This window comes from Dermacentor silvarum, chromosome 11 (genome assembly GCF_013339745.2).
Source record: "Dermacentor silvarum isolate Dsil-2018 chromosome 11, BIME_Dsil_1.4, whole genome shotgun sequence".
NCBI classification, from domain to species: domain Eukaryota; kingdom Metazoa; phylum Arthropoda; class Arachnida; order Ixodida; family Ixodidae; genus Dermacentor; species Dermacentor silvarum.
This window is the reverse complement of record NC_051164.1, coordinates 67,293,598-67,306,060: the sequence shown is the minus strand read 5'-3', so window position 1 is coordinate 67,306,060 and position 12,463 is coordinate 67,293,598. Positions and strand designations below refer to the sequence as shown.

Here is a 12,463-nt window from a genome sequence, read left to right as displayed (position 1 = left end):
AAACGCAGTCTCTTGGCTCCGGTTTGGGAGAAGGCAGCGAAAAAAAAGTACTTGGGCTTGCTATAACACACCCCCAGGACGTGCCTCGGATAAACATATAATTTGCAATGGCGTCTAAGGGTTGTTTAACAAGATTCAATTTTTAAGAAATTGTGCAGGCAATCGCTCTTTGCAGACTACTTGTGTTACTTTAAAATGTCCATTTGATTTGCCTGCACTACTGTGTACCTGTTCGCGGAGGAGTCATATGTTCAGAAATTTTTCTGCTCAATTTTAGCAATGCAGGCACTTCATGACGCTTGTAACGAATGCCGAGGTGCAGGCATTTTGTTTTGTCTGCCTTAAATGCACCGACTGGTCTTACTTTAAGAGGTCCCGAACCGTAGGTGCGGTCAGCTTCTGAGGTATTAACACACTCTGCGTTACATAGACTCAGCAGACATGCGTATGCGGGATTTCAATGGTGGTGCGTCTGCACCAAGTTGGCACAGTCAGTAGGCATTGCTATAGCAAAATCACGGACCTGTCCTGCACCTTTTGAAATGAACGACGTGGCTTAGAGGGTGCTAATGCTGCAGCGCTGAAACAAATGGCAGGCTGCAGCACCTCTTGAACTGGTTCAGGTGATGCAGGTGGATCGAACAGCAATAAAAATGAGCTCTGCCATGTGTCGCCGGACACGCAGAGTGCTGCTTCTTTCTTCGGTCCGTGCTATATGAAGCTGAGGCTGTTCAACAAATAGCCGCTGGTTTACTGTGACTGAAGTATATTGTTGTGCTTGCAGAGGACATTCTCACATCTGCAGACATGGAGGAGGCACCACAGTTTGAGGCTCCGTCAATTGGTAAATATTACCATGCATTTTGTTCTGCACTTGTGACAAGTTTCTTGCCACCAAATTACAATAGGAGCAGCCTCACAATCCAAAGGCCGTCATGTAGATACACTGCTCTTTCGTAAGGTTTCAGTGGATGGATTAATGATTGAACTGCAAATGAATTCTTAACTGTATTCTATGTGCAGTAATGACATCAGAATTGCTGCTACTTTAGTTGGTAGCTGTAGATAAGTTGTGGAATATGTGGTTATGATTAGCGAAGAACATGTAGAAATTGTACTGTTTTTCTGGTGTTTAGGAGATTCTTTCTCAAACATTTTCCTTGGATAATCGCATAGATTACTTGACACAGAAGCTATCTTGCACAATCGGTTGTATGCGCCGTCATTGCCCTTCCTTTCTTGTGTCTATAAATGTTCCACTCTTAACACACTGTTCTTTTCACATTACATTAAGGAGCGAGTACTTGTAAAGACAGTTACACCATGATGTTCTTGTGCTTACATCAGCAGCTTGCATAGGATGTCAACTGGTATGCTCATAAATGTTGCACCCTGCTGTATGTCACTGGGAGCACGGACTTCCTAAGCCATTCGTCATAATGATTTCTTGTCTGTGCTTCTGGCATAATATAGGGAGGTTGAATAAACCTAATCGAGTTGCAAGGTTGGCCAACAAGAAAATGTTCACCTTCTTGAGATGCAACTTTGTTCATGTGCTGTACTTGCAGAGGAAGTGGCTACACCTTCGCACTCATCTGCTGCTTTAGCTCAAGAAACACCAGTTGTGGATGCTTCACATAATGGTAAATATTGTTTGTATGTGCAGTTTCAAGGCCATTATTTATATTCACTGCCACTTCATAGTCTTGCCCTCCTTGAAAGGGAATATCAGCACATACTTGGACTTATTGCGAAGGTTGCAGTAAAATTTATTTGGGCGTTTTGGAAACCGCTCCACAGTCTGGACTTCAGCATTTGTTCAAGTTTGTCCACATGCTTGATTGAAATGCTCAATTTTCCATAGTGCTTTCCATTAAGGGAAACTACAGAAAAAGATTAAGCCAAGCTAGATTTAAATAATAGGCTTTTGAATAACAAATTCATTATTCATAGCTAGAATAGAGCTTTTGTTAGTGAGAAAATAGAATATCGGAGTGGCACCACCCATTGTGAACTATGTTACCTCTCGTGTGATGTCTGCATTAGCTGATTCACAGAGAGCGGCATAGAGGGAGGTCACGTGGAATTCCTTCAATTTGTCCTTTGTGGTGGTGTGAGAGGTTCAAAGTGAAGAGCACTGGTGCGGGACCTTCCGTGACAATTTTCTATGCAACATTGTCACACAAAATATGATGATAGACAATAGACAAATAATCTGTTGATGTGGCTGGACCTAACATTTTCGTTTAGCGTCCCTTCAAGACCATGTGTGAGTTGGCTTATTCACAACAGTTGAAACTTTCTCCTGAATTTTACAGATAGCATAATCATGCTTGGGGAGCATATTTTCTGAAATTTCTTTTTTATAGCCATGCTATTTAAGTTACCTGGATGGAAGCAGTGCTGGGTGCAACTTGCACTTGCCAAGCATGTGTAGCAAAGATAAAAATGTGCTTGATTCGTCAATTTTTTTAGTAGTGACCATTTGTGAAATATGAACAAATTTGTTTTCACTGCCATTCTTACAGATTTGGAACAACTTGAAAGCCAGCATTGGAAATCAATTGCTGAAGACATGGAGAAACGGCTTGGAATTTTGCACCAAACGGTTACTGCACTGGAGCGGAAGAATGCTTCTCTTGAGAGAAAGCTTGATGAAGCTTGCTCACACATGCTTACACTGAGCGTAATTGAATTGTCACCCAAAGCATGTATGTATTATACAGGTCTCCCCAGCTATGATGTTTTTCAGTCATTGTTTGAGTATCTGGAGCCACGTGCAAGTAGCATGTCATACTGGGGCTGGACAAAGAAAAGTGGCAGTGAAACACGTGGTCGGCCTAAAGAAAGTAGCCTTGCGACTGAATTTTTTATGGTTCTTGTGCGCCTCAGGATCGGTATGCCTGGAAAAGAAATAGCGCGTAACTTCATGATGTCGGAAAGCCAAGTGAGCCGGACATTTGCTACTTGGATTAACTTCCTTGAGCGTGAGCTTACAGCCATCACTTCAATTCCATCGCAAGATGAAATCAGGCCACATCTACCAAGATCCTTCCGCTTCTTTGAGAACACCAGGCTGATTTTGGATGCGACAGAAGTCAGGATCCAGCGCCCATCGTCACTAGGTGCACAACGCCAGACCTTTTCCACATATAAGCACTATAACACATACAAAGTGCTTGTTGGCTGCACCCCTGGCGGCTATATAGCATTTGTGTCTCGTCTCTGGGGTGGATCAGTATCCGACAAGACAATCCTTGGATGCAGTACTCTTTTAGATTCTTTGGAAGTAGGGGATGCCATTATGGTCGACAAAGGCTTCACTTTCCCCTACTTACCTGCTGGAGTGACAGTCTACAGACCCCCATTCCGAGAACGCCATGAAACACAAATGCCTGCACAGGATGTGGAACAAACACGTCGTATTGCCGCTGCAAGAGTGCATGTTGAACGAGCAATATCCCGCATCAAAACTTTCCACATTTTGGATAGACCATTTCCCGTCTGCATGCTTGATATAGCGGAGCAGGTATTTAAGGTATGCTGTCATCTGAGCAACTTCCGAAACCTGCTAATTAAGGATGATGACGAAATCAATTGAGCAATTTGTTTGACTAGGTTTAAGAGAAAGCTTTGGCTCGAGACCAGCTGTAGTGGCTTAGTGTATACGTAGGGTTGTTTGTTTTCAGGTTTTATATATTTTTTAATTCGGGGGGTAAAATGGGGTGCTACTGTTCAAGCTGACAATCGGGAAGAAATTGGTTTTTTTTTGGAACCATTACAAAATTTGGGTCAAACTTACAAATGTACTAATACATTATATTCGTTCTTTTTTCTGTGCTCTTTTTTTGTATAGGAGGGTATCCTGAGCTCCTTAACACTAACGCGTTAAAACTAGGTATCTGTTTCAAGGTGGTAATCGAGGGGACATCAGGATTTTCTACCAAATACTCCCGAGGTTCGGCATTTGTTTGGAAATTAATAAGTAATAATGACAGTAAAGAACATTGATAACTACAATGAAATGAAACATTTTATTCTCGATAAGCTGGTCACTGATTTTTTACACATTTTTGTTAACATACATTATCATCGGCATGGGCAACAAGTTGGTCTCCATCAGAGACCTGTCCAATCTTAGAATGTACCTCAGCTGAAAGTTCTCTCGACATCACAGCTTCCATTAGCTAGGCACAACAATATCAATAAGTTACTAACTTGGAGTTAGGCGCGCTCGTTTGGCGGTTGGTTGAGAGCCGTGTAGCGTCCGCTGTGCTGCACGCAGCTTGTGAAATGAACTATAGGTCACTGGAGTTCACTTAAGCAACAAGATCTAACTTCGTTGTAAAAAAAGATAGGTTGGTATGTGGTTTTGGAATTTGGGGATAAATCGGGTTTAACCCAATTCTTCTGCAACAGGTTCGGGGTGTAAAAATCGGGTTTTACTCGAAAACAACAACCCTGTGTATATGGTGTTGCGCTGCTAGGCACAATGTCATGGGATCAAATCCCAGCTGCAGTGGCCATATTTCGATGGGGGCGAAATGCAAAAAAAAATGTCACAGTTTCGCCCTAATGGCGAAGCAATGAATGCGATAGCAACACAGCAATGTCATACGAAGTAAGGTGAGCGGCTTTGGTAGCAATATTGCTACACGCGTGTGGTATTTGATTGTTTGACCGAGGCGCGCGGGCGCCATCACTCGAGAAAAGAAGAGCAAGGACGAGCTGGGCTCGCACTGTGAACCTAACCGGTCAGCGCTGCAACCGCTGTTGTAAATACAACCTGTAAATAGTTGCCCGTCTTACTGACTCGTCTGTGTGACTACGGATGTGTCTCCCCGTCATCAATTTTGGCTTGACGAAGCAAGTGTTACCTGAAGGCATAGTGGTGGCCACGCTCCGGTCTGTGACAGACGACCACGTCACTGCTTTTGCAGCCGACGCGTCTCAAGATCCTCCCGATTACCCACAGGATGCCTTGAACCTCGACGGCCCATTACGTCCCATGGTCGCTCCGGACCTCGCCCCTGACCAAGCAGCCGCCCTATATCGCCTTTTGTTGTCCTACCGCGACATATTTGACACTGAAAATCGCCCACTTGGTCAGACGTCCCTTGTTCAGCATCGGATAAACACTGGTGATGCTGTTCCCATTCACCGCCGACCGTATCGTGTGTCCACGGCAGAGCGGCAAGTTATTCAGCAGGAAGTAAACAAGATGCTCGCCAAAGGCATTGTTGAGCCCTCGTCGAGTCCTTGGGCGTCGCCGGTCGTGCTCGTCAAAAAGAAAGATGGCACGTGGCGTTTCTGCGTTGATTACCGCCACCTAAACCGAATCACTAAGGACGTTTACCCTTTACCACGAATTGACGACGCTCTTGATTGTCTTCACGGTGCCAAATACTTTTCGTCCATTGACCTTCGATCTGGTTATTGGCAGATTTCCGTCGATGAGCAAGATCAAGAAAAGACCGCTTTCGTCACTCCAGATGGCCTCTACCAATTTAAGGTTATGCCGTTCGGTTTATGCAATGCCCCCGCCATGTTCGAACGGATGATGGACTCTCTGCTTCAAGGTTTCAAATGGTCAACTTGCCTTTGTTACCTCGACGACGTCCTTGTGTTTTCTCCTACATTTGAGACGCACCTTGAGCGCGTTGCAGCCATCCTTGACGTCTTCCGCAAGGCTGGGCTCCAATTAAACTCATCGAAGTGCCACTTCGGGCGCCGACAGATTACAGTGCTCGGCCATCTCGTCGATGCTTCCGGAGTACAACCCGACCCGGAGAAGGTTCGAGCAGTAACGGCTTTCCCTGTACCTCAGTCTGTCAAAGACGTCCGGAGTTTTGTGGGGCTCTGTTCTTATTTCAGACGGTCCGTGAAAGATTTCGCAGCAATCGCTCAACCACTCACAGAACTTATGAAAAAAGACGTGCCTTTTACGTGGGGTTCCCCTCAGGCTGCTGCATTTTCACGCCTTATCACGATTCTGACTAATCCACCGATCTTGGCCCACTTTGACCCGTCCGCACCAACAGAGGTCCGAACCGATGCCAGTGGTTATGGGATCGGCGCCGTCTTAGCGCAACGCCAACACGGACACGACCGCGTTATAGCCTACGCTAGCCGACTCCTGACAACTGCAGAGCGCAACTATTCGATTACCGAGCGCGAATGTCTTGCTCTCGTCTGGGCTGTTTCAAAGTTCCGCCCATATTTATATGGCAAGCCCTTCTCAGTAATCACAGACCATCATGCGCTGTGTTGGCTTTCGTCGCTCAAGGATCCTACTGGCCGGCTCGGTCGTTGGGCTCTCCGACTACAAGAATATCCCTACACAGTGACGTACAAGTCGGGACGCCAACACCAGGACGCAGATTGCCTCTCTCGCTACCCAGTCGAAGACCCGACCTCTACGTCTGAGCCTGACACCGACGCCTGCGTTCTCTCTGTTTTTCCACTGGTCCATGTCGCCGACGAGCAGCGCCGTGACCCGTCCTTGCATGTCATCATTGACCGCCTGGAATCTCCACTTGCCGACAGTTCCCTTCGCTTATTCACACTTCAAGATAGCGTACTCTACCGCCACAACGTTCACCCCGACGGCCCAGCACTACTCCTTGTGCTCCTTCGCTCGGCTGTTCTCCACGAACTTCGCGACCTCCCCACTGCCGGTCACCTCGGTGTGTCACGTACCTACTACCGGATCCGCCGACGCTTCTTTTGGCCTGGGCTTGCTCGCTCCGTTCGAAGATACGTAGCTGCGTGTGATAAATGCCAGCGACGCAAGACACCATCGACGCTACCTGCTGGGTACCTACAACCAATCGACATTTCCGCAGAGCCATTCTTTCGGGTTGGTTTAGATTTACTTGGTCCCTTTCCTCTTTCTACCTCTGGGAACAGGTTGATCACTGTGGCCACAGATTACGCCACGCGCTACGCCATCACCCGAGCGCTCCCTACAAGCTGCGCCACAGATGTTGCCGATTTTCTTTTACGCGACGTGATTTTATTACATGGAGCTCCGCGACAACTTCTCAGCAGACCGTGGCCGGACATTCCTGTCAAAAGTTATCGCGGACATCCTGCAGTCCTGTGCCACGAGGCACAAGCTATCCACGTCATACCATCCGCAAACTAATGGCCTCACGGAGCGTCTTAATCGCACTCTCACAGACATGCTCGCGAAGTATGTCTCTTCAGACCACACAGACTGGGACCTCACTCTGCCGTTTGTCACCTTTGCCTATAATTCCTCGCGCCACGACACAGCCGGCTATTCCCCATTTTTCCTCCTGTTCGGCCGAGAACCAGCACTGCCCCTCGACACAACTCTCCCTGTTCACGCGGCACCCACCAGTGAATATGCACTTGATGCCGTCGCCCGCGCTGCTCACGCAAGGGAAATTGCCCGTGACCGCCTTCTGAACTCCCAAGAGAGTCAAAGGCGTTTGTACGACCAGCGACACCGAGACGTGCACTTCCCGCCTGGTTCTTTGGTGCATCTATGGTCTCCTTCGCGTCAGGTCGGCCTGTCAGAAAAACTGCTGTCGCGTTACACTGGGCCCTACCGAGTGCTTCGTGCCGTGACTCCCGTCACATACGAGATCGCCCCTGACGCCCCATCTGCTTCCCAGTTCAGCGATATTGTGCACGTTACACGACTGAAGCAGTATCACCCTCCCAGTGATGACATTTAGACGCTCCGGGACGTCGCTTCTGCCGCCGGGGGATTATGCTACACGCGTGTGGTATTTGATTGTTTGACCGAGGCGCGCGGGCGCCATCACTCGAGAAAAGAAGAGGAAGAACGAGCTGGCCTCGCGCTGTGAACCTAACCGGTCAGCGCGGCAACCGCTGTTGTAAATACAACCTGTAAATAGTTGCCCGTCTTACTGACTCGTTCTTCGCGTAACAATATGAATTGTAGTAAACATGAGCTGATTAAGTAAGCAGGTGTGCTGCGGCGTAAGTAGACCGACATGAAGAGAGACTCGATGACCACGAGAAGGCGCGTATGAAACGGTGGTGTTGATGAGAAGCGCTTCCCGTGGGCAGCGCGTGCGAAGGGACACACCTGTAGCGCTGCACTGCCGATCCGGGCAGCATTGCATGTGTAGCGTGCGTTGGAAAATGTGGCCTGACTATTACTAACTGAATGAACAAGCGTGGTGTGAGCGCGCACAAACAAACATGAATAGATCACACTGAATGACTGCAGACAACAACTGTCAAAACGCTGGCAGCAAGCGCATACGCCGCAGCGGCGAAGGTACGTGCGGTCTGTCGCTTCAACGGAAACTGAGCGGCGAATGCACGGCGCATAAAGCTCAGAGCCGTGTGGAGATAAGAGACGGTGCGGGCGAGCGACGAGCGCGGTTGTTGGCAGAGTAGACGTGCCCCCCCCCCGCTCCCTCCGGCCCTGGCTTCCCGCTTCCTTGCTTGCGCGTGGGAGATTGAGTGCGTTCGCTCTTCGTGATAGCGCGCGTCCCCGCACGCTTCCGCTCGGGCATACGGCGCGCGGCGAAGATTTTATCTATAGTGAACCTCACGGTGACGCCGACGGCAGAAATCCGGTAGAAGTGTCCATATAATTGCTATCACAATAAAACTCTCGTGTATCATGCATTTGGTGCAAATTAAAGAATACCAAGTGGACAAACAAGCATGCCTGATGATCACGTGTAAAATCCCCGATTCTAATCTTTTTTAGCTCCAGATGACATCTGATACTGCCTATGCAAGTGCATGTAAAACACAGACATGTTTTCATGAAAAAGCGGTTGAACTGATTGCAATCTAAAGTGTTGCATTTGACAAAAAGTGCAGCGCCTACAAGAAGCAGAATTTTGATTTCGGGCCCGATTTATTTTAACTCAAAGTTCATCAACAATGTAATGCTTTCAAATGAAAGTGCTAACAGAATGTTACGGCTAGTGATAATTTATGCATGGCCCTGCTTCAGCTTGATAGCAGAGAGCGAATACTCCAACTCGACGCATGTGCTTTTACGATGAAGCGATACCAGATTGCACGTGGTGCTTTTTCTTGTCCATACAGTGGCAGAACACTCTTAAATCTTGTGTTGTGCAATTTATTGTGATGGTGATGATGTGCAAACAGTCTCTTGAGAATATTGGTTTCACTGCCTATTGCAAACATCAGCTATTCTGAACATGCAAGCAGCCTGTGTACTTTGTCTTCAATCTGTTCTACACATGGTGTTAAAATGTTTTACAATATATGTACATGACTGTTCTTGCATATGCTACTTGTCATTGCAATAAACTTCGAATGTATAAACGCTGTAGCTTAGTTATATTATCCTGAAATTGTTGCAGTGTATATAACTGCTACTGTGTGAAACTGAATGCGCATGCACACTTAGGTTTGTGACGGGAGCTGACAGATATTTAGTGGCAATAAAGTTCAAGCACCAATGGAGGAATTAGTTCCTTATACAGGCACAGAAGCCTGAATATTTTTTTACAAATGCATAACATGTTCTAAATGTATCTAGCAAACAGTAGCCCTTGAAACATCGCAGAACCTAACACAGGAAGTGCACCACTCTGCAGGCAAGTAGTTTTGCATAAATGACCACAGTAACAGGCAATTACCTTTTTTTATTATAAACATGAAACTGGCTCCCATGAATATACATTCAGATAAACAAAAGGCACAAACAACATAGATATAACCACAATTACAGTCAAAGGAGTCTTAAACATTGAACTTTGAAGGGGCTCAAAACATGTTTGATCATACTACATATCAGTCCGTTAGGCAAGTAGAGGTACAATGGCAAATCGCAGTGCCCTGCACGTGAAAGTGCACTACTCTGCAGGCACGCAGCATTGTATATATGACCAGATTAAGAGAAAGTGAACACACAAGGCATAATTGCTAAAGTGACACAAGTATTGACCCTTTTCGCAAAGCAGTTTGTTCTAGAGAAACGAGATGGCGCTTATGGCTATGCGCCATATGTCTCCTCAGCGACCACGCACGCATACGAAACCATTACCGCTTCTGTGCGATCAGCTGCCGGAAATGCAACTGCGCTTTCGCTAATGCACTGTGCTCCATTCATGCTGATTTGAATCATGTGGATTGAAGACGTGTGCAGTAGTTGGCAGCAAAAATAGTGACTGACATATTAAGGAATGTAATGAATATGTGGCGGCAAGTTCGCGGACCGCTGCTGCAACTGTCCGTACATGTTTCCGGCACTTCGGGATGTACGGCTTTCCTCGAGGATACACAATTTGCTCATCCGCCAGCGTTGTATTGCTAACCTTCAAAGAAAAGGCTTCAGCCACGGTACTTCGGCAAGAGTGAGTACAGCTTGTTAAACAATGATAACGGGAGTAGCGCCGCTTTCTGTCATAGTACATTTCACGCACACTATCTACATGCATCTACCCCAACAAGCACGGAAACTTACACCCACTCTTTCGCCAACGTGTCAAGAATAAGTGAATGGGCAAACACTTGAATATATGCGCACTATATACGCACAATAAGCGACGGTACTACACCGATAGCGCACGAATGGTCGAAGCTGAATATTTCGTGACGGTCCACAAGAGTAAGCGAGTTACTAGCGATAATACATATTTTGCTACAAGGTATTGCAATGTGCAGAACAGCCACGTTTCAAGTCTTGTGTGCAGCAAGAACAGTCTCTAACGGAACTGAGCACACCGACGAGCGATTAGGCAGAAAATGATCAGATAGTGACCGCATCGAGGAACCTTACTGAGTCAGAAACGTGACAAGCCGCTGCTTCAAAATATTTGCCAAATAAAGAACGAAGACCAAAACACCATAATCCTGATTCAATTCATGAGCAGAAAGTTTGGATAGCTTCGAATACATATTTAGCCCCGCTTTTAGAGCAAGCACCATATACGCTGCTCGTGCCATTTGGACATAGCTTAATCAGCTCCGAAAGTGCTTTTACATGTTCTCGGAAACTGCGGCCCAATCTTCGTGGCGTCCACCCTGTCACCGTCTACGATATCTCCCAAAACAGAGGTTTGCAAAGCCGCAACGGTGTCATACACATCCATTGTAAACCCGGAGGCAGTTGAGGCAAGCAATGGACACGTCACCACGTGATCAAACATGGCATATGCTATGTTTGCCCATGGGATCGCCGCGAAAAGGGTCAATACATCACGACTAGAAGCACGAAATAATAGGACAAGAAACTATCTAGAGGTAGCATACTCTGACAAAACATTCTGCCAGAGGTGATCATTATGAATAAACGAAAAGACAGCATTGCTGTTCAAGAGCTGCTGCTATTAAAAAAGCAAAAGTAATCATTGCACAATACTGTAAGGCAAAATATATATGAATATATATGATCATACTACATATCAGTCTGTAAGGCAAGTAAGTAGTGGTACAAGAGCAAATCACAGTGCCCTGCACGTGAAAGTACAGCACTCTTCAGGCACACAGCATTGTATGTATGACTAGATTAAGGGAAATTGAACACACTAAGGCATTACAATTGCTAAAGTGACACAAGTATACATCACGACTAGAAGCACGAAATAATAGGACAGGAAACTATCTAGAGGTAGCATGCTCTGACAAAACAGTCTGCCAGAGGTGATCATTATGAGTAAACGAAAAGACAGCATTGCTGTTCAAGAGCTGCTGCTATAAAGAAAGCAAAAGTAATCATTGCACAATACTGTAAGGCATTATAAATACACACACATATGGCTGTAGCCGTGACAGTGCTTACTTTGAAGGGGCTCAAAACATGTTTGATCATACTACATATCAGTCCGTAAGGCAAGTAGTGGTATAAGAGCAAATCACAGTGCCCTGCACGTGAAAGTACACCACTCTTCAGGCACAACAAAGCTTAAGATAGCAGATAGTGACAACTTGCGCGACAAACATGTACAGTGCATAATAATGATCATCTACAATCACAGTCGGCTTTAGATGATGCTGAGCGTGAACATATCCGCCTTCAAAGCACAAGTATACATCAAGACTAGAAGCACGAAATAATAGGACAAGAAACTATCTAGAGGTAGCATACTCTGACAAAACAGTCTGCCAGAGGTGATCATTATGAATAAACAAAAGGACAACATTGCAGTTTCAAGAGCTGCTACTAAGAAGCAAAAGTAAAGGAACACTTACAAATATTGCACATTATACTTAAAACTAAACTGCAAGTATTGGGCGGCCTTCATTCATGTACAGAGGATATATTGCACACTAAAAGTAAAATGCAAAAACGCCTGTGTACTTAGATTTAGGTGCACATTAAAGAACCCCAGGTGGTCCAAAACATTCAGGAGTTCACCACTAAGGCGTCCCCCACTTCCACAGCTGCAAGCCCCTCTTAGAACGTGTGGAAGTTTTGGCGAGACACAGCTTGCAGCTCACGCGGGAAATCATAGAAGCTGTTTTCATCAGAAAA

The 12,463-nt window shown here is 46.2% G+C and overlaps 1 protein-coding gene across 1 annotated transcript; it reads left to right on the top strand.

Moving 5' to 3' along the window:
* Positions 1–2,527: 2,527 nt before the first annotated feature.
* On the top strand, positions 2,528–3,698 carry LOC119434157 (uncharacterized). Its single transcript, XM_037701481.2, has one exon. The coding sequence runs from the start codon at positions 2,576–2,578 to the stop codon at positions 3,599–3,601; it is 1,026 nt and encodes a 341-aa protein (XP_037557409.2). The 5' UTR covers positions 2,528–2,575; the 3' UTR covers positions 3,602–3,698.
* The last annotated feature ends 8,765 nt before the right edge of the window (positions 3,699–12,463 follow it).

What these genes read in the sequence shown, in the direction of transcription:
- LOC119434157 (XM_037701481.2), top strand. Translation starts at nt 2,576, where the DNA reads ATGGAGAAACGGCTTGGAATTTTGCACCAAACGGTTACTGCACTGGAG.